The 27,401-nt window shown below is 48.9% G+C and overlaps 2 protein-coding genes across 5 annotated transcripts in view; both read right to left on the bottom strand.

The window, feature by feature from the left end:
- Positions 1–7,070: 7,070 nt before the first annotated feature.
- Positions 7,071–13,573, bottom strand: LOC146260301 (uncharacterized). 3 transcript variants are annotated; one of them, XM_084670797.1, is made up of 6 exons: positions 13,346–13,573; positions 9,880–12,518; positions 9,532–9,625; positions 9,089–9,138; positions 8,532–8,614; positions 7,071–7,390 (listed from the first exon to the last, which is right to left on the bottom strand). In XM_084670797.1, the coding sequence occupies exons 2-5, from the start codon at positions 12,511–12,513 to the stop codon at positions 8,567–8,569; spliced, it is 2,826 nt and encodes a 941-aa protein (XP_084526923.1). In that variant the 5' UTR covers positions 12,514–12,518; positions 13,346–13,573; the 3' UTR covers positions 7,071–7,390; positions 8,532–8,566. The 3 variants fall into 3 exon arrangements, with proteins under 3 accessions (XP_084526923.1, XP_084526924.1, XP_084526925.1); XM_084670798.1 differs by having other exon boundaries at positions 13,350–13,573; XM_084670799.1 differs by lacking the exon at positions 13,346–13,573 and adding an exon at positions 13,138–13,263.
- A 501-nt stretch (positions 13,574–14,074) lies between these two features.
- mpripb (myosin phosphatase Rho interacting protein b) overlaps positions 14,075–27,401 on the bottom strand; it is a 37,476-nt gene continuing 24,149 nt past the window's right edge. The window contains exons 16-24 of one of the 2 annotated variants that reach the window (XM_084669970.1): positions 24,610–27,240; positions 22,028–22,175; positions 20,914–21,031; positions 19,221–19,380; positions 18,946–19,053; positions 17,634–17,720; positions 17,357–17,519; positions 16,935–17,020; positions 14,075–15,171 (exon numbers count right to left, since the gene is read on the bottom strand). In XM_084669970.1, coding sequence (XP_084526096.1) covers positions 15,100–15,171; positions 16,935–17,020; positions 17,357–17,519; positions 17,634–17,720; positions 18,946–19,053; positions 19,221–19,380; positions 20,914–21,031; positions 22,028–22,175; positions 24,610–27,240 — 3,573 coding nt within the window. In that variant the 3' untranslated portion in view covers positions 14,075–15,099. The remainder of the gene's footprint in view (positions 15,172–16,934; positions 17,021–17,356; positions 17,520–17,633; positions 17,721–18,945; positions 19,054–19,220; positions 19,381–20,913; positions 21,032–22,027; positions 22,176–24,609; positions 27,241–27,401) is intronic. The other variant, XM_084669971.1, reaches the window with a different exon arrangement.

The following is a 27,401-nucleotide window of genomic DNA, read 5'->3' as shown; positions in this document are numbered from 1 at the left end:
TCATAAGACTACACCAAATACATAATTGGTAAGGTCTTGATCAGGAGAGAAACACAATGCCAGTCTGAAGGCTCTACTTGGTTCCTGATGTGAAATATGGACATCTGAACTTGGACTTTTAGCCCAAAATGTGGGATTCTAAGTGGTGCTGTTAATCCCCTGTTGGTACTAGGGTTATGATATTGACAGATTGTGTTTAACTAACCCCAATTATTCACTGTAATAAGCCATGACTATGTACCATAAAGGGAACTCAAAACCCTAACCCTAATTTTGGACCAAAACTGCATGTGTGTCTGCAACCCTGTATTTGTATTGTACATTTGTGTAAAAGTTGTATTTGGCCTCATGTTAAATCCTTAACAACAAAGTAAAACAATTATCATTAAGGATTGTATCAACTATGTACACAAAAGCAAATTTCATGCATTTTACCTTTTAATGTCTCTTCGAAATGTATGCCCGACACAAGGTCTAGTCCAGCAGGGTGAAAATTAAAATGTTGTCATACAAAGACACCAAATACATCATTGGAAAGGTCTTTATCAGAAGAGAAACACAATGCTAGTCTGAAGGCTCTACTTGGTTCCTGATGTGAAATATGGACATCTGAACTTGGACTTTTAGCCCAAAATGTGGGATTCTAGGTGGTGCAGTTTTGTCACCTGTTGGTACTGGGGGTTAGGAGTTTGAGCTCCTTTATGGTAAATATTCATAGCTTGGTACAGTGAATAATTGAGGTTAGTTAAACACAATCGTTCAATTTCATAAGCCTAGTCCCAACAGATGTTAAAATGTATGAGTTTTATGCGGTAACGGTATAACATGTATAAAAATGCTATGCAGCGGAGTGCCTGCAGGGGGTGTTCCTTCAATTACCCCGTAGAAGTGGCACACCAGGGTTGCCACTTCACAGAAGGTGCCATCTGGTCTGTTGGACAGTGGATGGTGTGAAGTAAGCAGTTGATTTCCAGACAGATCCACGAGTGTGTCACACATTGTACCAGAGGCATGGCCGTCCTATTCACATGTTTGAGGACTAGAGCTGTACATATTTAAATAATAGAATGAATGTCCACTTATTAAAACTTTGAGAAGATTAACATCCATCAGAGGACCAGTGAAACAGCTCCACTCAGATCAAGGTACTAATTTAAAAGGAGTCTGCAAAGAGCTGAAGATAAATACAGAATACATAGTTATAGACTTTCAAGACCAAAGCTGTTCAAAGATCTTCAATTCCCCCATGTGTCACATATAGGAGGAGCATGGGAGAGAATGATTGGAGTCGCCCTTCGCCTCTTGGATGCCATGTTACTTCAAAAGAGCTCTGCTCACCTCACTAGTTCGTACTGTATAAGATACAATCGTGAGACGGGGAGCTTCAACAGTACTCACTAGCTGGGCTTGTTTCACAAAAACGTTTGCCCCTGTCAGAATAGTCATAGTGGTATAGGCTACTGTAATGACACGTTATACCAGGCGAGGAGTTTGCTGTCTATTCATTTAGACTGGAAAAAGTCAATTGCAATGTATAATGCTAAAACCTGTTGTATTGATGTGTTTTGTCACTGTGGTCTCTTCAAAAATATCTTAATAGAACCTAGAACATTTGGAACCCCACCTAGGCTATTAGGAATAAATTGGTCAGATTACACGTGTTAAGTAAGATCATTCTAATACGTTTTTGGATCGAAGTTTGGCTCATATGGTTGCATTTTTATTTTTTATCTCTGATAAAATAATTTGATATAAATGTTACATTTTACTTAAATGTTTATAAGACGTTTTTGCTGCAGAGCTGCTGGTGAAGGGCTCCCCGGCTTCTTCATGGCTGTTTGGGAAGCTGACCACCTCCATTTCTATATCAATCTGAAAACCAACACAGTGAGATAAAACAAATAATTGATTAACAGAGATACTAACCCACCCTTTTTGGAGTCTCTGGGGGGGGGGGGGGGGGGGGGGGGGGTGCTGGAAGGCGCTCCTCCCGGAGATTCCCTCGTCCTCCTGGTTGACTTCAATGCTTATGTGGGCGATGACAGTGAGACCTGGAGGGGTATGATTGGGAGGAATGGCCCCCCCGATCTGAACCCGAGCGGTGTTTTGTTGTTGGACTTCTGTGCTAGACACGGCTTGTCCATAACAAACACCATGTTCAAGCTTAAGGTTGTCCATATGTGCACCTGGTACCAGGACACCCGGGGTCTCAGTTCGACTGTGTAGTCGTGTCGTCGGACTTGGGGGCGCATGTCTTGGACACTCGGGTGAGGAGAGGGGCGGAGCTGTCAACTGATCACCACCTGGTGGTGAGTTGGCTTCGATGGTGTGGAACGCAGGCATGGGAGGAGTTCGGCGAGGCCACGGAGAATGACTTCCGAACGGCTTCAAAAAGGTTCTGGACCACCATCCGGCGACTCAGGAGGGGGAAGCAATGCTCTGTCAACACTGTATACGGTGGGGATGGTGCGCTGCTGACCTCAATGGGGGACGTCATGGATCGGTGGAAGGAATACTTCGAAGACCTGCTTAATTCCACCAACACGCTTTCCGACGTGGAGGCAGAGTCTGGGGACATCAGGGGGGGGCCCTTCTATCTCTGGGGCTGAGGTCACCGAGGTGGTTGAAAAGCTCCGCGGTGGCAGGGCCACTGGGTTGGATAAGGTCCGCCTGGAGTTCCTTAAGGCCCTGGATGTTGTAGGGCCGTCTTGGTTGACACGACTCTGCAACATCGCGTGGACATCGGGGACAGTGCCTCTGGACTGGCAGACGGGTGGTGGTTCCCCTCTTTAAAAAGGGGGACCGGAGGGTCTGCTCCAACTTTAGGGGGATCACATTCCTCAGCCTCCCTGGGAAAGTCTATTCAGGGGTCCGTCGGATTGTCGAACCTCGGATTCAGGAGGAGCAATGTGGTTTTCGTCCTGGCCGTGAAACAGTGGACCAGCTCTATACCCTCCACAGAGTCCTGGAGGGTACATGGGAGTTCTAGGCGCAGCCAGGGCGTTAAGGGGGTCCGGTTTGGTGACCTCAGGATCGGGTTGCTGCTTTTTGCAGATGATGTAGTCCTGTTGGCTTCATCGGGCCGCAACCTTCAGCTCTTACTGGAGCGGTTCGCAACCGAATGTGGAGTGGCTGGGATGCGAATCAGCACCTCCAAATCTGAGGCCATGGTTATCGACCGGAAAAGGGTGGAGTGTGTGGAAGAAATTTAGATTTCCTGTTTGCTTACATTATTCACTAATCAAGAGAACTAGTCATTGGATACTAGTTAGTATGTTCTCATAAGCTTGCTATTAGGAAGAGCTGGTGGAAGTGGCCGGGGAGAGGGAAGTCTGGGCCTCCCTGCTTAGGTTGCTGCCCCCGCGACCCGACCCCTGGATAAGTGGTAGATGACGAGAGACGAGACGAGATGTTTTTCTTAACAAACGGAAATAAATTGAAAATAAATAGGACATAACAAGAGACCGATCCATTGACAGGATTCATAAAAGGAGAACGTATATTTTACATATTTTCTGCTGTATATTGGGGGGGACAGATAGGTATTTTTCAATATTGGGGGGGACACGACCCCCCTAAAAAATGCGTGGTTACGCCCATGCTTCCATCATCTCTCGAATCTAGGTGTCCTATCTGCCTTCGATCTTGTGCAGCTGCTTTGGTCTGAAGATAACCACGCCCCTCTCGCTTGCATGTAGGATTGGAAATAAATACAGCACAGAAATACATGTGGGATTCGGAAATATATGTGGCGTTAGGAAATAAAAGTCTCAACAAATAAATAAATGTGGCATTAGGAAATTAAAGTCCCATGAAATAAATAAATGTATTTACAAAAACGTCATTTATAAATAAGTAAATGTATTTATTGAAGTAGGTAAATGGATTCAGCTATATAATTATGACACTATATTCATATATTTATTGCCATCTTTTTGTAATTTCAGGGTTTATTTCATAGCCATATTTATTTATGTATTTATTTACCCATCTATTTATTTAATTTAGAATCAAACGGCATTCCATAACATTCCATTTATATTGCTGCAAATTACATTATATGCACAAAACTGCTGCAAATTGTCGGAACATGTGTTGCCACAGCATCCCTCATCTAATTCTAATAATAATAGATTTTATTTGTAATGCACTTTACATTTGAAGCAAATCTGCTAACTCTTACTGGAAGCAGGCATGAAAAAAAGCTTCCAACCACCCCAGATCAATGATGTGTTTTGATAGGAACCCAGGCTATATAGGCCTATATTTTTGGGAGGTTATTTTCTGAGCCAGCACCTCGTACTGTCCTTTGCAGTCTCATGACATACCTACTATAAAGACCAAATACACACATTCTTAAAGATTTGGCCTAAATGTTGTCAACAACTGTTATCTGAACATCACTGACTTCAAGGCCAAGCACACAGAGTTCAATAAAATATTTATTTCAGAACAAATCACCCCTCGACAGTCTAGAGGTTTAAAAAAAAAAAAAAAAAAAAAAAAAAAAAGATGAAAAGGAAAACAAAAACAGTACAAAATGACATGAGTAGCCCAAGGTTGCCGTTAAAACAAGGTAGAAGAATATGAGACGACTTTGCAGGCCTTGTGTTGTGATCGAAAGTGACAAGCCCGCAAACTGAGGTGGTGGAATGTGAGGAGCATCTGGCGCTGTACCACTCGAAAGCTGCTACTTTTTATCATTACTCCAGTCAATGGGTGATTCATTTAATGATCCGTAAAAAAAGAAAAGACAAATTCATAACAATAAAATTATCATTTCATTTGAATAGCAGTCAGCCCTGAGATTATAATTATTATTTTTACATGGAAACAATACATAGGAAACCCAAAATTCTGCAACTGTAAAAAAAACGTATTTGGTACAATGCATCTGGCTGATTAAACTGAACACACTTGCAGTGACATTTAGGGCCTGGGGTGACGTAACATACGTTTCATTGACTTGGTTTGAATCAGACAATGTCGGTTTCACCGTGAAACAAGAAAGAAACAGACCAGATGGCACAACAAAAAGGTTCCACCGTCTCACGGACACAGAGGAGAGCCGTGAGTTGTGTCTGTGTGAGTGTGTGTGAGTGTGTGTGATCTCTGTAACATTCCACCCCAGGCTGCGACAACCCGCCCACCCCCACAGGTTTTTACACTGATCTTATACAACACAACAGCGCCCCTACGGGCGTTATGCAGAAACACATGCACATCAACTCCACATGATCCCCCTCTGCTGACCTAGGCTGCAGAACCTGAATGAAAAAGCAAAACTGTCAATTGCTCCTTCCCTGGACACACTACTGTGTCCAACCCCAGGAGAAGGAAATGTTTGCAGCGGGAAGCAAACTTTCCAACACGTGCTTGACTGCATGGAGGAAGGCCCTGACCATCAACTGATTTGTCTGCGCACCATAGCTGGTGAGGAAAAAAATTGATATATTGTAGTTGTCGTAAGGCTTGTAAGAAAGTTCTTGTGGAAACGTAAACAGATCACGTCAGCAAAAGTTGATGAAAGCTGATGAGAAATATCAACAAATACTATTATCCAGAAGCTGTGAGCCTCAAAGTCAAACCATGTTTCATAAATAAGCTACACACCAATTCCACAGCTCCCAGGACCTCTCTCTCTCTTACATGAGTAACAACAGTGAATTGCAAAGATAACAGAAGAAGACATTTCCTGTCGTTTCCAAAGTACAAACGTGCTCTATTTGAGTAGCCCTAGAGCAAAGCTCAACCGAGTGTGGTTATAGGTAATGAGTGTTGGCTAACATCAAACCATGTAGGTAATGTAATTGAATAATGTATTGAACAGACTGAAATTGAAACATAAAAATCAACTAGTGTCACAGGTACAAAAAATGTTATGGGAAAATAAAGTTTGTTGGGGGGGGGGGGATGACTGACAAAGATGACTGACGGAGCATCTTAGAAGACAAAGCAAACCAAGTATCTGAAAGGAAAGAATTGGATTCCATCTCTCCTAGTCTCTCTAAAACAGTCTGGTCGAGTCCAAGTAGGACAAGCTGGGTTCAATACATAGATTTCAGGGGTTCCGTCGAGGTGTTACTACAGGGGATCATCAGGTTCTGCAGAAGTGTTTTCTACAGGAGAACCCGTGGTTCTGCAGAGGTGTTTTCTACAGGAGAACCCAGGGTTCTGCAGAGGTGCATCTACAAGAGGACACCATTCTCAGAACTCCAGTCTGCAGTCGACAGGCTAAACATTCAAGCATAAAAGCAGATGTGCAAAGTGCTGTAAGCCAACCGAAAACAATCAAGGCGTGTATGTCTGTCTGAATGCACAGTTAGACTGCGTGCCTGTATGTCTGATAGTCTGCATGCACAGTTAGACTGTGTCTGCGTGCAAGCAGTGACAAACAGCCGTGAGATGAGCCCGGTCCTCTCTTACTGATAATCTGAGCAGGATACACAGTAGGGCCAGCCAACACAATATAGATAATACTGCACCACCTCGTACTGTCCTTGGCAGTTTCGTTTGCCAAGCATCACTCAAAAGTGCTTCCTGCTCCTACGAATCCCTCGTTTGGTGGAGGGGTGGGAAAGTACATTCACAAGACGAACAAATGAAACCATACTGTCGTTCTCTTCTCCTCGGGACCCTAAATCGCAATACAGTCAACCGGCCGACTGTTTAGTGCAAGTCAGTCGTACTTCCTAAACTCACACCCGGCCCCGTGCGTCTCTCTCCGGCGAGGTCACGGTCCCTGCGCTGTGTGAAGTGGCGTTTACAGAAGGTTCACAGACGAGCCATAGGGTAGCTGAACTAGAGATGGTTCCTCCTCCTCTCTCTCTCTCTCTCTCGGCCACTATGCTAACAGCGTTCCCACAATCCCCTGCATGGAGTGACCTCACCAATGTCTTCCGAACACATAAGAGTTAAGCTCTGGGTTAACTGCAAACCAAAACGCCACGAGATTCCCCAGAAATAAATAATCAAAGTCAAATGACATACTTACAAAGCTTTACAAAATTAAATATCTAAAGATTGTTATTCATTCCATTCAAAAGGACGGGAGAAACTCCCCCCCCCCACCCACCCCAAACTCATAAATAATTACGAAGTTATGGCACAGTTTGGATATGCCATTACGAGAGAAGTCAAAGTCTCTTCCCAGTAGTGAACTGGGTCTGTCCCGGCCTGGGCTGTCCCGGTCAGTCTGGACAGAGTGGGCAACGGGACCAGACCAGCCAGCTGTCGAGCGGCGTGTTCCCAGTAGAGGGTTTGTTAAGGTTTGTGGGTGTTTTTTTCCATTCCATCTGAGCCTGCCTGTCAATCAGCAGGGCAGGGTTCCGCTGTCACCATGGTTACCGGGCTTCCACGACAAAGTCCTGAGAACGCCACGGTTGAATGTCTAAAGAGAGAGAGAGACAGGGACAGATCAAGAAAGAGAAAGTCTTAAGGCCGATATATGCTTCTGTCTTCTTCGAAAAACGGACACATGGGAACGTCCTCGTCTCCGTGGAACGCCCTCTACGAGCTCTCCGTCAGCCCTCGGAGAGCTTGACGCGCACCTCCTGAATTTTCTAACTATCCGTCGTAGCTACGGAGAGCTACGGAGATCCCCTTGGCTGTGATTGGTCAGTATTAAGAACCGCTTGCATCAGGGACGGGAGTTGCCCTGATAGCAGGAAGAACAGAATCTTTTGACCGTCATTGCTCGGAAAGTTTTTAGAAGTCATATTTCAACTGAACAGTACATGTAAATCTGCATCTGAATTGAAATGTGACGAGAAATGGGTAGTGTAGTTGCCGAAAATGTGCGTATTTTATTGATGAAACGGCTCATTTGTAAATTTGCTTCGACTTCTCGGTAACCTCAGTAAATAAACACTCGACGATGTCGAAAAAACGTTGTGTCTCCTACTCTTCTGGCGGTGAATTGTTTTCGGCATCCATAGCCTACGGAGAACCATAAACGGTGTCTATCCGTCCGTATCCGTGCGCCCGCCCATCCGTAAACGGAGACGCAGAAGCATATTTCGGCCTTTAGTAATACCCGTATCAGACAGGACGGAGAAAAACAAACAAGAGATATTGCATATATATTGCGGGTCTGCATTGGCTGTGTGCTTGGCAAGCTATGCCAAATCCCACTTTCTGGAAACATGGGGGGTAGGTACATTCTTATTTGCATGGCCCAAATATTCTGCCGTTTGCCTTATTATTGCGGAAGCTGTGACAGCCCACATTCAGATGCAAAAATCTGCATTGGTAAAACAACAAAGGGAAGCAGCATGTTCTAACCTCTGGAGAAAGAGGGAGGGAGAGAGAGACAAGAGGGAGGTATTAAGACAGAGAGAGGGCATTCAAGGATATCATGTGAGAGAGAAAAAGGAAGAGAAAAGGATTAAAAAGGAGAGAGAGAGAGACACATTGAGAACAAAATTCACAGAAAGAGGGAGAAAAGGGAAAAGAGAGAGATAGAGAGAGAAGGGGGGAGAAAAAAGAAAGCTAGAGGGAGATAGAACAACCCCAGCATCAGACAGTCTCACCATGTGAATCAGGAAATGAGTTCCGGCTGGGCAGGTCACCTGCCGTCTCTCCTGGCCCCCGGGGGGCCTTTCAATGACTTGTTCTAGAGCAGGAAAGAACCAAGAGATCAACCTACACGAATACTAGCAGCTTACCGCTAGCTTGTCACTGAGCCAGCCTCTCAACAGCCCCTTTCTGGTTTCTTTGATAACATGTCAGTTTGCCTACCAGAGAAGCAGCTGTGAGGCAAGATTTCGGCAGGAGTGATGCAACAGATTTCACCACAAAGGCCAATGACAAAAATAAAACTACTAGTGTTACAAAATCTCTGTGTATGTGTATTTGTGAGAGAGAGAGAGAGAGAGAGAGAGAGAGAGCGAGAGTGCGCGCGAGAGAGAGACAGAGACAGAGAGAGAGAGAGAGAGAGAGAGAGAAGGGGGGGGGGGGGGTCATCTAATACAAAGCAAAAACACATCATATCCCCTCACAAATGTATTGACCAAGAGTGAGCTCTTTACAAGCTCTGTACGGTGGACGCGACATCAAAAGAGGTCGCTAAGTGACGATTGATTCTCACCTTGTGCTTTCTACACTTCATGGAGAAGTTCTCTTCGATGAGCACACAGTCTGCAAACACAAAAGCACAGTCAATCAAGTAAAAGACCCCGTGATTCATCCCACAGGTGTGCCCGGAGCCTTCGAGCTAGCAGGGAGCATGAGCCGGCTGTAGATATGCACGCACTGCTTGGAGGCGGCACACTGCTTGAGCCAGGCCCTCAGTCTAGGGACAGCCAGACCTAATGACCAGAGTGCGGTTAAAATCTAAAGCAGAAGCAGTGATTGCTCATTAGGCTTGGTGGCCTGCAGCTTACAGTGGAGATTCACCCTGATGGGTTAAATATTCATCCTAAGTCCGTGAGGAGCTCAAAGAACAGTGCAATTTGCAACACGCAGTGGTATTTTTACTCCTGTTGTTAAGACTCAGGCTGGGACATGTTGGCCCTGCAAACAGGGATTTACCTGACTGAAGGGCACATCTGTAGTGATATTTGTTGGGGCAGCCTTTGAAGAAGCAGCCCAGCGTGGCACCTGGGTTATGGCAGCCGGAGCAGGTCTGAAAACAGCACAGAGAACCAGACTTCAGCATTAACCCCGTTCCGGGCCAACGGCAGAGGACAAACACGTTCTTCACCGGACCACGTTTCCCATGATCCACCTCTACCGTCCCACTTTCAATGTCAAAGCTGACAGGAGACACGATCAAAAATGTACAAATTCAAATGCAAGAATAAGTCTAGTCATTCTAATCTTGGATGATGTGACCGGTATTGATGGCTCTCTGGGAAGGCCAAACAGAAGGCATCTTACCGTCTCCTGAGCCACCTTGACCGCCTCCTCCAGTCCGTACACCTTCCCCTTCACCAGGAACACGCCTGCGGACCAGATGCAGCAGTCCTCGTGCAGCCAGTACTCGCACGGTTCCAGAGGCACCACGGGGGGGGCGTACCAGTCCTCCGTCGCCCGGCCCGCAGGCCCACCCCTGTCCGCAGCCCCCTCCAGGGCCCCCGCCTCCTGCCTGGACTCCTCCAGAGGCTCGTCCCCGGCCCCTGGCCTGGCCCGCTTGGCCGCGGGGCTGCTGGAATGCTCCGTGTAGCTGGTCCACCTGGGGTGGCTCCCCGGCAGGCTCTTGTCCTGACTGTGTCGGGGGGCGGGGCGGTGAGTCCACACCCCCGGTGGCCGAGCACACTTCCTCCCTCTCCTGCTGAAGGACGAGTCTGAGTCGCTGTCCTCCTCCTCCTCCTCCTCTTTCACACCTGTGCTGGCGGGGGTCTTGGCCCTGGGCCTGTAGCCCTCTGGGTAATAGGGCCCATGGAGGTCTCCCAGGTCCAGGGCGTTGGCTGACCCACCACACAGGCAGCAGACCAGGGAGTTCTGGTACGGGCTGTGGGTGGAGACCCGGCCAGGCTGCAGGCAGGAGGTGGTGGGGATGGCCCCAGGGATGAAGCCCCCTGAGCTGGCCTGCGGATGGCCCTTCTTCAGCCTGGCTGCGTCCTCCTCTGGGTAGTTGATGACGGTGCAGGTGGACGGGACCTGCTTTCGCTCCACCTGGATGAAGGGAGAGAAGCTGTCCATGGCCCTCAGGTCCCTCTTCTCCTCCTTGTAGTGGAGGTACTTCAGCCGGATCTCCGGCTCCTTCGGGGAGAACATGGAGGGCTGGCAGGCGTTGTATTTTGGCCTTTTCCTCTTGGAAGGAGGCACTTTGCTGGCCGAGGCCTTGGCCTTCTGCTTCGGGGGAGATTTCTTCTCAGCTTTGCCTGGTGAGGAATCGACCGTCACATCGACGATTGAGGGGGGCTCCGGGTCGGATACGGGCGGGGATTCTTCGGTTGGGGACCCCTTGTCTGTCGCAGACTGTGGGCTTTTTGGAGTGAAGCTGTTGTGTGTGTGTTGAGGAGGAATGGCGAGTTCCAAATCTGAGGTAGACTCTGTGTAACTGTCGGTGTTTTTGTGAATGCTATTTTTACCCTTTTCCAGTGTGGGTGCCGAGTGTAGTTTGATTTCGATCTCTGGAGGGAGAGCGGCGCTCTCCTCGACTTCCTCCTGGCCTACAGATAAGGAGCCGACAGCTTCAGACGCACTTATCTCAGTCGGCATCTGGGCCTGCGCAGCCTTGATTTTCTTGCTGGGCCGCGCAGCTCCCGACCCTTTATACCAGGTGGGATTAATATTCATCACAATGGCCTCCAGCCTCGTGCCCCTCCCAGAGCGTGGGGGCAGTTTCTTCTTCTCAAAGCTGTTCTGTGCCAGCCTAGCGTTACCGTTCAGGTGAGGGGATCGAGCTCCGTCCTTGGCCTTCTCCTCCAGAGCCTCGGACGCAGACCCGTCGTCCGTCAGGTCGATGACGGGTTCCGAAGCCACCGGGCGAGCGTCCTCCCGGCGCCCTCTGGAGCCGCGGTCGAGCGCCGGCCCTTCGACCGCCCGTGTCTCCCGTCCCGCCCTCTCCGGCTCGTCCCGGCGGGCGTCCGCCGGCGAGTTGTCGGCGCTGGGCGAGCTGGACGCCTCGGGTAGGAGGTACACGTCTTCCGGCGAGGTAGCAGAGGGGGATACGGGGTCTTCCAGCGGGCTAGCGTACGCCGCGCCGAGGGCGCACAGGCCTCTGGGGCTCCTGTCGGGAAGCAGCGCTGGGTTCTCAGTCCTGGAGATGAGGAGCAGCACCTCCGAGTCCTTCCCCTCCCGTCTCCCGTCCTCGGTGTCGGACACGTGGCGCTCCGGTAAGGACCCGGCACGGACGCCAGAGTCGGACCGGCTGCGTCGGCCGTTCCTCAGCCCTCCGTCGCCGGGGGCCGCGTCCTGAGACGGACGGCGCTCCGGAGGCGTGCTCCGGCGCCCGTCGACGGACCCGTTCGTGGCGGCGTGTCCTCCGTTGAGCTCGCGAGGCGGCTGCGTTCGACACGCCCCCACCACGTTCCCGCTGGCCGCCCGAGTTGGGGACACGGCGTGGCGTGTCGGTTGGGACTGGGAGGCTAGGTCTAGGGGCTTGTCTCCCTGCTGGTGCAGGTAGTGCTGGCTGACTTCCTGGTTGAGTTCCACCATCTCCTCAGACTCTTCTTCCAGTTTACATGAGGTGGGGCAGAGAGAGAATTTGCTGATAGACGGTACACCACACAGGGGTGAGTGCTGGGACTCGTGCGTGGAGAAGACGTGAGACCTGCTCACATAAGACAGTGTGACCGTAGTGTTGGAAAAGGCGTTGTCGGGTTGGATCTGGTCTCCAGAATGAAGCCTTTGATCGGACGAAGGCTCGGGGAAGGGTAGACCTTTGTTGCTGGGGGAGTTTGTGTACCAGGAGGAGGACTTGACCACCCGTAAGGGATCCATGGAGCTGGCTTTTGGGTGACATTCCTCACTTCTCCTGGTGAGATCGATCACGGAGGGGAGGCTGCAGGTCAAGGAGAGGTCTTGAGGTTGGAGGTTATTCACGTTCCCTTGGGGTTGCTCCATGGCAACTGCAAAAAGGACAGAAAGAGATTGTTTGAGGTTTTAATGAGGTTTTTACTTTGAAACAGATTTAGCTGTTTGTAATCTGCCAATGAGAGATTATCATCAAATTTATAACTAGATTTCACGAACTATTTTTTCAGTCTCTATGTGGCATAATTTTATTTATCCCAAATAATTTTTCATTAGTTGATAAATTCATAATTTTATTGTTTAAGAGGCAAGTTTTCTAAAGATATGCATGTTTGACTAACTGCTAACTGGCTAACAACTACATGAACAATACAATCTATGTAGAAACATGTAATTATGATATTTCAAATTAGAATAATGTCACTGGTTTGAGCCAATGTTCACGTTGGTAGGTTAACGTTAGCAAGTAACCTAGTGTTAGAGTTATGTACAATCCAACCAGATACTAGTATTATTATTAGTTGCTAACAAATGCTGACATTATCTAGTTAGCTCACTAAAATGTTGCTAGACAGCAAGCTAGCGAGGTAACTATGCTAACCAGCTAACTCTCCCAGCCTGACGTTTTCATAACGCGGATTCACCCTCGGTCATCGCTTTTAAAATGTATCTCACTGACTGACCTACTGTAAGTAGGAACAAGTATGGCTCTACCTTGTTGAACAGCTAATGGTGTGGTTGATGAGTTATCAATATCGAGCTGGATAGCTTGATAGCAGTTGGTACTAAGGTACGTAGGCTACTGATGACTTCATCTGACGTTAGCTAGCTAAGATTAGGCTAACGTTACCAGTGTGCTTTCTGGGCCTGCATAGATGAGACAAAGAGGGAGCGTACTACGCTGCCAGACGTCGAAACTTACCCACCGGGAAAGACTGGTGGGGGGGTTCAACGTCCAATTCAACAATTTGTCCCACCAGTCATGTCGTTCGGGAGCCCGTCTTTCGCCGACATCCTAGATCACCTTATTTGATAAGAGAAAAGCACACCTCCGGTTTGCCGATAAAACAGGATAATCCGTACTTCTCTGAAAACAGTTCTTCGTACGTGAGATGCACTTCAACAGCAGTTGTCAGCTGGCGATCACAGTGAAGCATTGTGGGAATACACAGGGTGTGTTCTACAATGACTGTTTCATTGTGACTAATGTATATCAGACGGTCATTAGCTGTCTTTTCAACATAAATCTATTTACAACGTTACTTAAAAAAATTATAAAAACAAGGTAATACTAAGTTTAGTTGTTTCGTTAATATGTTTGTTTATTAGTTTATATTTAGTTGATATGAATATTAAAGTCCTTGCGGTTAACTTGATTTTTTGGGGTTGGACTGCATGTAGTTCGAGCTACTTAATTGCTATAGTGAGTTTAGGAAACCCCCAAACCTCAAAATTGACAGTGGAATAGTACGTCGTTTTGCACTTGAACACGTTTGGATAAAGCATCAATCAATATCTGACTAAACACTATTTATTGTAACGGGTTCTTACAGGTTGTTTATCAGCCAGACCACAACTACAGGACAGAAATAAGAACAAATATATATAATTGTCCAGTTAGAGAAATGACAGATTTGAAAATATTCAAACACATGGTGCAAAAATATTTATTGCTAATAAATCTGTTGTCAGTTGGTGTACATTTGCTGTATATTTACAATAAGAGAGTACAGTGAGAATGGGAATGAGCAACAAACCCCCAAAACATTTAAATAAATACACAGGGACTGCCACTGAACATGACTACAAACATAACCCAAGAACTCCCTCCCATAAACTGGACCAATATCATTACAGAGAGATGGGAGAAAAACCATATAAATGTAAATATATATATTTATATTCATTTTTATAACAAGCAAATCCCATCCATACGCATTCAGCAGTCACCTGTCACGGGATAATTTCAAAACGGTCCAAGATTTCAGAAAAACATAATCTATGATGTGTATTCACCATATACATGCCAACACCTCAGGCATTGAATGAGCAATATCCTGTGCAACAGCTAGTTTACTTGTACAGTGATGCAGGCAAATATTTTCTTCCCATAGCTTGTTTATTTAGCAAGACTTCCATCTGTGCTGAAATGATAAGGGTTTGGAGGAAAGCTTCAACATGTGCACACTGACCACACCAAGCATAATACGCAGGCCTGAAGGCAACATCGTTCCTACCATTGGTTACGTGAGGGTTATTCGATCATCGATGTGTTTAGCCGTCACTTACTCCTTTGGCTAACAACAGTCTAAGGAGTTAAAACAGTAGCTTACTCAGTCACGATTTAGTGTTTGCTTGATAAGACGCTTCATTAAAAACAATACAGAGTATTTACAGTAAGACATGGCAATCAAAACGCAAAACAAATGTCACAGTAACCGAAGTGCATAGAATGCAGACTTCTTCTATAGACATGAAATTGAAACTTTATACCATGTGTTTTTTATATATATATTGTGTGTGTGTGTGTATATATATATATATATATATATGTATAGATACACACACTCACATTGCATGTGTGTTTGTGACCAGTGTGTTTCTAAGTAAGTACATTACAGAGCTAAAATATAGTGAGCCTCTAAACATGCAGCGTTGGTGGACTACACGTCCCTGTCAGAACTCCTTAGTGTCTTTGTTGTCGAACAGGTGGAGTCTCTGCTCAGCTGTCAGCCCTTCCTTCAGACTCTGCAGAGAGACAGTATAAGAGGGGGGGGAAGAGAGACAGACAGAGAGGGGGAAGGGGGAGAGAGACACCGAGAGAGAGGGGGAGGAGAAGAGAAACAGAGACAGACAGAGAAAGACAATAGACAGAACGAGACAGTGGGGAAGGGGGGATGAGTACGACAAAGAATGAAAGACCGAGAGAGAAAGGAGGGAGAGGGGAGAGAGGCGGGGCGAGAACAAGGGGAGAGAGAAAACAAACAACAACAAAAAACGTTAGTGATCAAGTTGAACAGAAGCCCTTGAATCACTCCCGACCATCCTGTGAAGTGTGAAATCTGACCGACCAATAAGCCCTTCTATCTTTGTTAAGATAGAACACACACACACACACATGCGCGCGCGCGAATATGACATGCATTCAAAGTCAAACAAATCAACAAAGGAAAGAAACCAGAGGTAAAAGAGGATGAAACACTTCCATCCGTACAGTCAACCACAGTGTGAAGGCTGGTGAGCACTGTGGATGGAAGCCACCTGGTGATGGGAGGCCCGTGGTACGAGAGACAGTTATGAACAGACATCCTACATAGTCTCACTCACACACAATATACATACACAGACATCCTACATAGTCTCACTCACACACAATATACATACACAGACATCCTACATAGTCTCACACACACACAATATACATACACAGACATCCTACATAGTCTCACACACACACAATATACATACACAGACATCCTACATAGTCTCACACACACACAATATACATACACAGACATCCTACATAGTCTCACACATACACAATATACATACACAGACATCCTACATAGTCTCACACATACACACACACACACTATACATACACAGACATCCTACATAGTCTCACACACACACACACACACACACACACACACACACACACACACACTATACGTACACAGACACCCTACATAGTCTCACACACGCACACACACACACACACATTCTTTCTGTGCAAGATTCCCCCGCTTCTCATCCCGAGTCATAATCCCCGGGGACACCACTGTGGGCAACCCCACAACATTCCTCGATGGACTTTGCGCTCCAAAAAGGGCAACCAGGCACCGTTCTATAGTGTGGGTCTGGGTTGGGTTTACCTAAAAGGAGAAGGGTAGGCCTATCGGTCCTCAGGCAGCCCTAGCTGTCCCAGGGCATGTCACGACTCACAGACTGAGGACAGAAGGGGGGAGAACACACCAGTATGTGTGTGTTAGACGAGAGAGAGAGAGAGAGAGATCCATCTCCACCAGGACGTCTCCTGTTAGCTCTAGCACATACACAAGGTGGCTGGTACACACATGCAGTGATTGGTTACAATCCACAATTAGGAGGTCAAATGGTCAATGGTCAAACGTCTGAGGTTTTGTGTGTTTGTTTGTTTTGGGATGAAGCGAATGCGCCGCTGGAGTGTGCAATTACAAAGCTGTTACAGTGGTTGACCGCTAGGTGGCAGTCTGCGACAACACAAAAAAAACATTGCACCTTTCACAGCGCAGGGAGACCTCTACTGGCTGTGTCCGTGTCCTTCCAAATACAACTGTTTTAGTCTCTTTCTGCGCTTGCCTTGCAGACTAACTACAGACAACCAAGTTTACATCCCCCTCCCCCCTTTCATGTTTAAAGTACCGTAACCTCCAATTCAGTCTGTTAACTGACTTGTGTAGGTCTGACTGGGGCGTGTTTAGAGCTGACAGCTGGTGCTGGGACAGTGTGTGAGGGCGAGGGGACCCTACCTTTGACCTCATGGTGCGCTCTGAGCGTTTGGCGGCAGCGGCGGCCATCTTGAGAATGTCTGGGTTGCTTTTGGACTTCATGATATCTGAGAGGAGAGCGCAGACGGAGCTCAGTTTGACAGTAGTGCTAACTGAGCTGACTGTATAACAGTGCTGCTAGTCAATTCGCTATAACAGTGCTGCTAGCCCCAGCCCACTATAACAGTGCTGCTAGCCCCAGCTCACTATAACAGTGCTGCTAGCCCCAGCCCACTATAACAGTGCTGCTAGCCCCAGCTCACTATAACAGTGCTGCTAGCCCCAGCTCACTATAACAGTGCTGCTAGCTAGGTTAGAGAGGAAGTGTATCAGAGATGTGTATTAGACTCACTTATATGTGACTATACAGATAGAGGATATGGGCCGCGTGTGTGTGTGCGTACCGTAGCCTCCTCGCTCCACCTCCTCCAGCGAGGGTTCCCCCAGGGCCTCGTGGGCCAGCTGCAGCTGGTCTCTCAGCCGGCCCAGGTCCCGCTCTGCTTTGGCCTTCACGATGCTCAGCTCCGTGTAGATGTCCTTGTACTTGTCTGTCGCATACTTCTTATCCTGGGCGCGCACACACGCAAACACACACGCACACAAACACAATCGGCATTTAGAGTCTCAAGTTTGTTTATTTTGTTTCTTTGAGTTGAAACTTCACCTCTGACAAACACGTACTCTTTGGGCTGCCTGAAGTTCATCCTTCAGGGAGTTGATCTCCTGCTTCAGGTACTGCACCTCAGACTCCTTCACCCTCAGCATCACCTGCACAGACAACAGCAGGTCAAAACCAGCAGCACCTCCATACAGTGTCAGGCCTGCTGGGATGAGATCCAGTCCTTGAGCCTGAGATTCTGTCTGAGACGGACACTAGGCCTGGCACTGAGACTAGGATAAGGCCTGAGTCCAAGTATGGATCTGGGCCTGAAATTAGAACTAGGATTGGGCCTAATATTAGTACTGGGACTAGGACTAATATTAGTATTGGGACTAGGACTGGACCTAATATTAGTTCTGGGACTAGGACTGGACCTAATATTAGTTCTGGGACTAGGACTGGACCTAATATTAATACTGGGACTAGGACTGGGCCAAATATTAATACTAGGACTGGGCCTAATATTAATACTAGGACTAGGCCTAATATCAATATTGGGACTAGGACTGGGCCTAATATTAATACTGGGACTAGGACTGGGCCTAATATTAATACTGGGACTAGGACTGGGCCTAATATTTATACTGGAACTAGGACTGGGCCAAATATTAACACTGGAACTAGGACTGGGCCAAATATTAATACTGGAACTAGGACTGGGCCAAATATTAATACTGGAACTAGGACTGGGCCAAATATTGATACTAGGACTGGGCCTAATATTAATATTGGGACTAGGACTGGGCCTAATATTAATACTGGAACTAGGACTGGGCCAAATATTAATACTGGAACTAGGACTGGGCCAAATATTGATACTAGGACTGGGCCTAATATTAATATTGGGACTAGGACTGGGCCTAATATTAATAATAGGACTAGGACTGAGCCTAATATTAATACTGGAACTAGGACTGGGACAAATATTGATACTAGGACTGGGCCTAATATTAATATTGGGACTAGGACTGGGCCTAATATTAATATTGGGACTAGGACTGGGCCTAATATTAATATTGGGACTAGGACTGGGCCTAATATTAATAATGGGACTAGGACTGGGCCTAATATTAATAATAGGACTAGGACTGGGCCTAATATCAATATTGGGACTAGGACTGGGCTTAATATTAATACTGGGACTAGGACTGGGCCTAATATTTATACTTGAACTAGGACTGAGCCAAATATTAATACTGGAACTAGGACTGGGACAAATATTGATACTAGGACTGGGCCTAATATTAATATTGGGACTAGGACTGGGCCTAATATTAATATTGGGACTAGGACTGGGCCTAATATTAATACTGGGACTAGGACTGGGCCTACCTCCAGCTCATACAGCTCCTTGCCCTGGACCAGGGTGCAGCAGTCTCCCTCCTCACTGGTCATGGAGCGCATCTTGGTGATCTCTGCTGCCAGGCGGTTGTTCAGCTCCTGACAACATAACGACAAACGACAACAAAATTCAGAACTGGTGTGATGTGTGTGGAGGGAGAGAGAGAGGTTGGGAGAGAGGCCAAACAAGGGGGAGAGGGCAAAGACAGAGAGAGAGAAACCGCTGTCTGTGATCATATATACGGTATGTGTGTACGTGGGTCCACCTGGTTGTGTGCGTTGAGCTCCTGGTTCTCTCTCTGACACTGGCGGAGGGCCTGCCTCTCTGCCTCCAGCGCCTGGGCCAGGTGGGCGTTCTCCAGGCACTTCTGGGAGTACTGCTCTGACAGCACCTCGATCTCCCGCTGGAACGAGCACAGCTCCTCCCTGCAGCGCACACACACACACACACACACACACACAGGGTCAAACACAGCCTCGGCACCAGAGAGAGAGCGAGAGAAAGAGAACAGGAGGGAGGGAGACGGGCAGCCAGAGAGACAGGCAGGCAGATAGTTATGCAGACAAGCCAGCCAAGCCGGCAGGCAGGTAGCCAGACTGCCAGTCAAACAGGCTTCGTCCTTGGGACGACTTAAACTGTGTCTGAAACTCCAAAGCTTGGCAAGGTCGTCTTGCTACCTCAGCGCCCGGTTACCATGGTTACAGCTGGCACAGCGAGACACACACATACAGGCATGGTCTGCTCATCCTGAACCCGCCACACAGCTTGAACCCTACAGCCAGCCAGCCTGAGTCCTGCACGCAGCTAGACAGGCCCTGGGCACTCCACTCACACACCACCTAGCCCTTGAAGCCTCCAACCACCCAGCCCATGAACCCTCCACCCACCCAGCTTATGAACCCTCCACCCACCCAGCCCATGAACCCTCCACCCACCCAGCCCATGAACCCTCCACCCACCCAGCCCATGAACCCTCCACCCACCCAGCCCATGAACCCTCCACCCATCCAGCTTATGAACCCTCCACCCACCCAGCCCATGAACCCTCCACCCACCCAGCTTATGAACCCTCCACCCACCCAGCCCATGAACCCTCCACCCACCCAGCTTATGAACCCTCCACCCACCCAGCCCATGAACCCTCCACCCACCCAGCCCATGAACCCTCCCACCCACCCAGCTTATGAACCCTCCACCCACCCAGCCCATGAACCCTCCACCCACCCAGCTTATGAACCCTCCACCCACCCAGCCCATGAACCCTCCACCCACCCAGCTTATGAACCCTCCACCCACCCAGCCCATGAACCCTCCACCCACCCAGCTTATGAACCCTCCCACCCACCCAGCCCATGAAACCCCAACCCACTCAGCCTCCGCACAGTTTCTGAGGACACCCAGGAAAAACAACCTCAGCCTCGAAAATATCGAGTGGGGACAGTTTGTCGAGTCATGCACATCTCTGTGGGGAATCTTCCCCTGGCTCTGATGACGGCAAGGCCATGCTCAAACCCACGCGCTCAAGTCTGCTACACGGCGTCATCGGTCGGGTCAGTCAGAGCCCAGCTGCCCCACAGGTCTCTGGGAACAGTCGCTCACCTCACAGCGTGGGCAGGTGCGAGGATACAAGCAGCAAGCCTGTCAAGTCGCAGCTTGTCGCCTGGCTGCCGGCAACACATCCGAGACTGAAGATTCATTAAAGTTATAAATCTAGGAGTCTTTTTTATATCGCCATCTGTCATCTACTTGTCAAGCGGGAGGGGAGGGGTTAGGTGTTGGAACTGACACGGGCTCAAGTCAGGTGAGTTGAGTCAGCAGCGCAGAGCGCGAGTCCAATTTCGAGTGAATGACTTGAAACCCCAAGCACGGCGTATTCTTTTGTCGCGACAAAGGGCGCCCCTGGTTCTCCTGGGTACTAACGTTCGTGGGGGTGGGGGAGGAGGGGGGTTAAAACGTACTCGTGCTGCCTGCGGATCTCCTCGATGTCTGCGTTCTCCGTGTTGTTGCCGGTCTTGCGCGCCTTCTCCAGCTCCTTCTCCAGCTCCGACCGGTGGGCGTTCTTCATCGCCTCGATCGCTGCGGCAACCACAAACAAAGAGGGCCATTGAGAGGAGAGGCCGGCTCCTGGCAGAAACAACCTGCAGACACTGGCCCGTTGCGTAACAGTTTTTATTTCAGCTAGAACAACAAGCATCTGTTTGTCACATGACCAGCAGTGTTTTGCTGGCTATTTCAGGGATGTGCGATGTTGTCCATTTGGGTCTGTGTTTTAACAACTTGCATCACACATTTACCTCCCCTTAATAAAACAGTCATGAGCATCTCATTAACAACTAAACTGATCCCACTGGAGTGGGGATTGGGCTTTGATCTATATACTGTATGTGTGTGTATATAGCTCGGTGGTAAAGCATTTGACTGCAGATCAAGGGGTCTGCTAAATTAATCCATTACATTATGACAGTCTATCTGGGGTGTTACTGACCAAGAGCATCAAAACAGAGGTTAGGATCTGATCCAAGGCCAGAGATTAATGGACATCTTTAAGACCGGAATGACATTTAGGGTAAGTCAACAACTTCTAGAGCGAGCCTCACCTCTCAAGCACAAAAGGGCACAAATGATTTACCTGTCCCATTACTGCCTGCTCTGTAACTGCCTGCTCTGTAACTTCCTGCTCCGTAACTTCCTGGGGTCTGGCACTTCCTGCTCCGTAACTTCCTGCTCCGGCACTTCCTGCTCCGTAACTTCCTGCTCCGGCACTTCCTGCTCCGTAACTTCCTGCTCCGTAACTTCCTGCTCCGTAACTTCCTGCTCCGTAACTTCCTGCTCCGTAACTTCCTGCTCCGTAACTTCCTGATCCGTAACTTCCTGCTCCGTAACTTCCTGCTCCGTAACTTCCTGCTCCGTAACTTCCTGCTCCGTAACTTCCTGCTCCGTAACTTCCTGCTCCGTAACTTCCTGCTCCGTAACTTCCTGCTCCGGCACTTCCTGCTCCGTAACTTCCTGCTCCGTAACTTCCTGCTCCGTAACTTCCTGCTCTGTAACTTCCTGTCCGAACGGCGTACTGACCAGAGATGGTGGCGGCCGTTTCCTCGGCCAGCAGCCGCTCCTTCTCCTCCTGCAGGTTCTCCAGCTCGCGCTGGTGCTTCCTCAGGAGCTCGTCCACCACCCGCTGGTGGGACTCCTCCATGGCGGTGAAGCCCCGCTCGCAGGTGGCCTGCAGGGCAGAGGACGCACGGTCAGCACACACACACACACACAGAGCAAACACACTGAGCGCACACATACTGTCAGTGCGCATAGACACACAAGTCAGAACACACACAGTGAGTGCACACACAATGCACATCCACACGCGGCCTCAGCTCGGACCAAGAGTTGTTCCTGACCATGGGAACCAAACCAGGGAAAACTCTAGTGCCTCGGCCTCGACCTGGGCTGAGAACCGCTCCACGGACACAGAGACTGCAAACACGCAGCGAGCTACAGCACGTTAGCCACGAGCCGGCGGTTAGCGGAGGGTTAAGAGGACAACAGAATACTCGAACATGCTGAAGGAATGTGTGGGCAGTGAAGGGGTGAGAGACCGTGCCCTTACTCCCCCGTAGGGCGAGCAGAAGTCCCGGCCAGGTTTGCGCCGACTCTTATAAAATGTCAATTACAACCCAAATTCATGTCTGGTGTCATGTCTGAATTCTGTTGCAATTGTCTGAGTGCTTATGCACATAAAACCATGAGCCGCTGCTGTTGGCCAACTGTTTGTGTGGAATGTGGGATTGGAGCTGGATCCACAACTCAACTCATGAAAGGACTGATTCCAAAAGGATCGAGCTGGCACACACAAACCCAATGCATCTTCATCGCGAGGCGTAGCCCCAGCCAGTGTCGAGCGAGGAAAGGCTGCCAGCCGCGCACTAACACCTTTAGATAACACGGAGAACAGGGGGCGGGGAGTAATCCCCAACCACCACGCTTTGAAAAAGGGAGCCATTCACCAATGCTATTATAATTACAGTGCATGTTTCCACAAGAGGGGATTTGAATAGCCTTCCGTCTGGCTCGACCCCGAAACCTAGGCCCGCTTCCGTCCTCTATTCAGAGACACTAATCTGGAGTGCTCAGTCAGAGGTTCTGCCCCCTTCTCTCCCTGCCACAGCCCAGACAGCCAAACAGGGCCGCCCCGGCCTGTTTTCACTGGGATAACTCTCCAGAGCTCGGAAGCCAGGCCCGGGAAAACGACTGTGAGAGCCATACTGAGCCCAACTATCCCCCCGCAGGGTAAACGCTCTGACATCACAGCGAGCAGCACCTGCAGTTTTGTTTAGATACTTGTTCCGTGTGTCTCGGTCGGCGTGTGAGGGAGGGAGGGAGAGAGAGAGAGTGAAAACGATAGGGGTAGAACGAGAGAGAGCAATGAGAGAGAGAGCAGGAAAGAGAGAGCAGGAAAGAGAGAGCAGGAAAGAGAGAGAGAGTGAGCGCGAGAGAGAGCAAGAGAGTGCCAGACAGACACAGAGGCCCCACATCCTGTTTAGGGGTGAGGGGGTTGTGGGTATACACAACTGAGTTCCTCTAAACTATTAAAGACTCAATACAGGAAGAGGTATATATACATACACTGTGATCTTTAAAAGACTCAAACACTCAGCAGACAAATCTGACAAATTATAAAATGGTTCCTTGCTCAAACTCATTGGCCCCTCATCAAAAACCCAGCCGATCCGTTGCTGGCAGAAACAAGTCTAGAAGCAAATCTGCATATTGAAACTACCTTATATGGAGAGTAATGCATAGCAAACACTTATAAACTAAGCTGAGTGAAAACAATTGTTTACACAAGCATACATCTAAATAAGTTTAACCATTTGTTGGCACTCTAATTCTGAGCAATATAATTTTTCTATTTGTCTTAAAACCAAACGATTAAACCAATTAATCATTTGCAATTCGTTGTGAAATAATATTCACATGTTGTTAACCAGTTAGAAAAGGGAAAGTTTCAGTATGTAAAACTAGATACAAACAAAGACAAAGAGGTAAACCCCATGCATTTTTCTGGGGTAAAAAAAATGAAAATAAAAAGATTGATTGATTGATAAAAATACAATAAAAAGACCAGAATATATTTTCCAAAACTTGTTTTGATCACTTAATAAAAATAATGGGTGAACTCTTTGTCTTTGTAACCAGTCTACAACGGCTGAGGAAAAGAAAACATTGTTAAGCACATCAAACTAACACTACAGAGGAACTCATTTCATAAGCAACGTAAAACTGGACAACTCGTCTACATGTTCACACTGAATATGTTGATGCATGTTGGAACTGAATACAAGTTGTGCTCAAACATTGGCTCAGCTAACCTAACTTTCTGACAAGGTTCTGGTAGCGAACCGATCAACAAAATGGGTTCCTCGGCATGCTACACAACTTAGCATTAACGATCACATGCACTACAGGACAGGGTTAGTCACCATGCAACACTGGAGGATACTGAGTCTACAGAGAGCAGAGGAAAGGCCAGCAGGGTTAGGTAGGCGAGGAGGGGGGTTGGGGAAGGAACGGAGGGGGGAGGTGGGATGGGTCTGGGGGTGCCACAAGGAGACACAAGGCATCACGGATGGAGAACAGCAAGGACAAGGGAACGCTTCCACCTTCAGGCTTTCCAGATCTTTCTCGTATTTCAGCCGGAGCGTCGTCGTGTCTCCCTGTTGCTCACGCCGCCTCATCTCCTCCGTCAGGGCCAAGACCTGGGCCACCAGCTCCTGGAGACGCTCTTTGAGGGTGGAGGGGGAGGACTCGGAGGGCAGCGCTCCACGACCGTCCGGCCCGTCTGGGGCATCTCCTCCCGGGCCGAGCACACTTCGCAGCTCCTCCATCTCCCTCTGGAACCTCTCCAAGATGTTCCCCCTCTCGGCCTCGTGCTTCCGCTTCAGGTTCTCCATGCAGACGGTGAGGGAGTCGATCTCTTTCACGTTCTCGTCGGACAGCAAGCGCAGAGTCTCGCCCGCCGTGGCCACTTCTTGCCGGAGCTTCTCAACCTCCTGTTCGTAGGCGTCTTTCACCTCACGCAGCTCCTTCTTGTGCTTGGCGATCATGTCTTGGAGCTGAATGGCCTTGTCCAGGGAGTCTATGGGTTCTCCCTCAATTTGAATGTGTGTTTTTGGTGTTGTTGTTTGGTCGCCTCCTCTTTGGCTTTCCTTGTCTGACAGACGATTTTGAAGGTCTTGCAGTTTGCATTGGAGATCTCTGTTCTGGTTTTGGAGCCAAAGGCAATTTGGACAGTCGGAGCTGCCAGTTTGAACCTGGCTGGCGTTCGGCTGTAGGACATGTTGGAACTTCAGCCTGCTGAGGAGATAGGAATTGTGAGCCTCTGTCATGGCGTCCGAAAGATACTCCGACCAACGTTTCTTGGGACTGCCTGAAAAGCTGGCTAGAATCAAGGACATGAGCTTGCTGTCGGTCAACATGGTGACGGCGGAGGCAATTTGGGTGAACAGACGTACTTTCTCTCGTAAAGTCTCCACTAGATCTTTCAAGACGACGGTGTCGGACACCGTCTCGCACATTGTCTCTTCGCCGTCAACCTTCATCTGAGGGGCTCGCCGGCTCACCAAAAGCAGAGCACTCTTCTCTGCCACCATCCGCTCGGCAACACGCCTTTCAAAGGATGGTTCACTTTGGGAGCATCCGGGGCTGACCTTAATAGCGCCGAGCAGCTGGCTCCAGAACTCCACTCCCGCTACCAACATCTCCACTAGCCTCTCACTCACTTCGACTCGCTCCTCCCCTGCAGACGCAAGGCAATCTGTGCTAAGTAAAGTGCTTCTCCAATCGCTACGCATCTTGTCCACGTTACAGTCTACCTTCACCAGCATCTCTAACACCGTGCTCAGGGCCACGGACTTCATCTTGAGGTCCCCTACTACTTCCTGTATAACCCTGTCATCTACAACTTGCTTCTCGTCCGTCTGCATCCGTTCTTCATCAACAACATGTGCCGTCGCTTCTTCTCTCGCCCTACTTGCTATCCCCTCATCCCCTGACCCGGTTTGCGTCGCCCATCCTTCATTCTGCGCCTCTAGAAGCTTCCGACTACCGACCCAAACAGCCTCCTCACACCTGGTTTTAAGCTCTGCGTTCTGGGCTTGGAGTTCCCTACAGCGCCCCTCTGTGGACTGGAGGAGCTCGTCAGTCTCAGCCAGCTTGGCCTCCGTGGCGGCCAGCTGCCCTCTGAGTCGCTCTCCCTCCAGCGGGGACTGGTCCGCCCGGCCGTCCTCCATGTGGAACCCCAGGCCTCTCAGCGTGGCCTCCTTCAGCTGCAGTCTCCTCTCCGTGTCCTTCAGACTGTCTCCCAACATCTCCAACGTGACCAGGGCTTCATGGAGCCTGTGGGACTTCTCGTTCAGCTCTCTCTCGTAGTACTCCCTGTCGATCGCGCTGGCCTTGCTTTCAGCCAGCTGCGCCTTGACGCGGTTCAGCTCTTCCACGAGCGGCAGGTGCCGTTTCCCCTCCTGCAGGGCGCTCGGCTCCGCTTTCAGCCTGTCTATCTCCCTGTCCGCCTCGGTGAGCTGGTTGAGCATCTCCTGGTAGCGCTGCGTCAGCGCCGCGTTCTCGCTGGTCAGCAGCTCGACCCTCTGTGACAGCGTCCCGATGGTGATCTCGTGCATTTCCGGGTGGTCTTCCATCTTGCAGAGAGCGCCGTACGGGTTTTTGAGGCTCTCCACCTTCTGCTTGTGAACCCTCCCCAGCATGTCCTCCATGGTCAAAAGACGAGACTCGTAGTTTCGGATGCTTTCCCCTGCCTCGGCCAAGCTCTTCTTTATGGTTTCGTTCTCCGCATCCTGCTGATACTTCCATGTGTCCAGAAGCTTCTGACAGCTACCCCGCCTATCCACTTGCTGACTCGCACCCTCAAGTGATCGCAGTAGCGTAACTAACACACTCAGGGTTAGTGGCTGGCCTGCTGTTAATTCCTCTATCTTAAGAATCCTGTCTGCGCTATCGTGGAGGACAAAACTAACTGTTTTCTGGACGGGTTCGGGGGGAGGGCTTTCCGAACTGGGTGTTTTTGGGGGTTCAGAAAGGATAGGTTCCTCAGCGGAGGTGTGAGAAAGCGAGAGGCCAAGCTGTGCCTGCATATTGCGCCTTTTCAGTTCTTGCAGCTGCAGGAGCTCTTTGGTCTCCTGGTACTTCTTTGTCAAGCTCTGAGCCTGAGAACTAACCAGTTCAGGCCTCTTCGTCTGGGCCGCAACATTGGCATCCAGACCGGTTGGATGCTCCAGCTTGGAAAGGGGACCAGAGAGTTTGTTAACACACAGCAGGGGGGGGTGAAAAAAAGAACTAGGCCTAAAGGTTTTATGAATTACTTGCCCCAATTTTCAGATTTGCATGAAAACATTTACCATATTAAATTTGTCTTACATTGTACGTAATTATGTAAATT

The sequence above is a fragment of the Hypomesus nipponensis genome, chromosome 13, assembly GCF_054491055.1.
Source record: "Hypomesus nipponensis isolate SF chromosome 13, ASM5449105v1, whole genome shotgun sequence".
Lineage (NCBI taxonomy): Eukaryota > Metazoa > Chordata > Actinopteri > Osmeriformes > Osmeridae > Hypomesus > Hypomesus nipponensis.
This window is presented reverse-complemented; position numbering and strand designations above follow the sequence as displayed.

What these genes read in the sequence shown, in the direction of transcription:
- LOC146260301 (XM_084670797.1), bottom strand. Translation starts at nt 12,513, where the DNA reads ATGGAGCAACCCCAAGGGAACGTGAATAACCTCCAACCTCAAGACCTC. An exon ending in TCAAGGTGGCTCAGGAGACG is followed by an intron (nt 9,626 to 9,879) that starts GTAAGATGCCTT and finishes TGCTGTTTTCAG; the next exon opens with ACCTGCTCCGGCTGCCATAA. An exon ending in TGAAGTGTAGAAAGCACAAG is followed by an intron (nt 8,615 to 9,088) that starts GTGAGAATCAAT and finishes TTCCTGCTCTAG; the next exon opens with AACAAGTCATTGAAAGGCCC.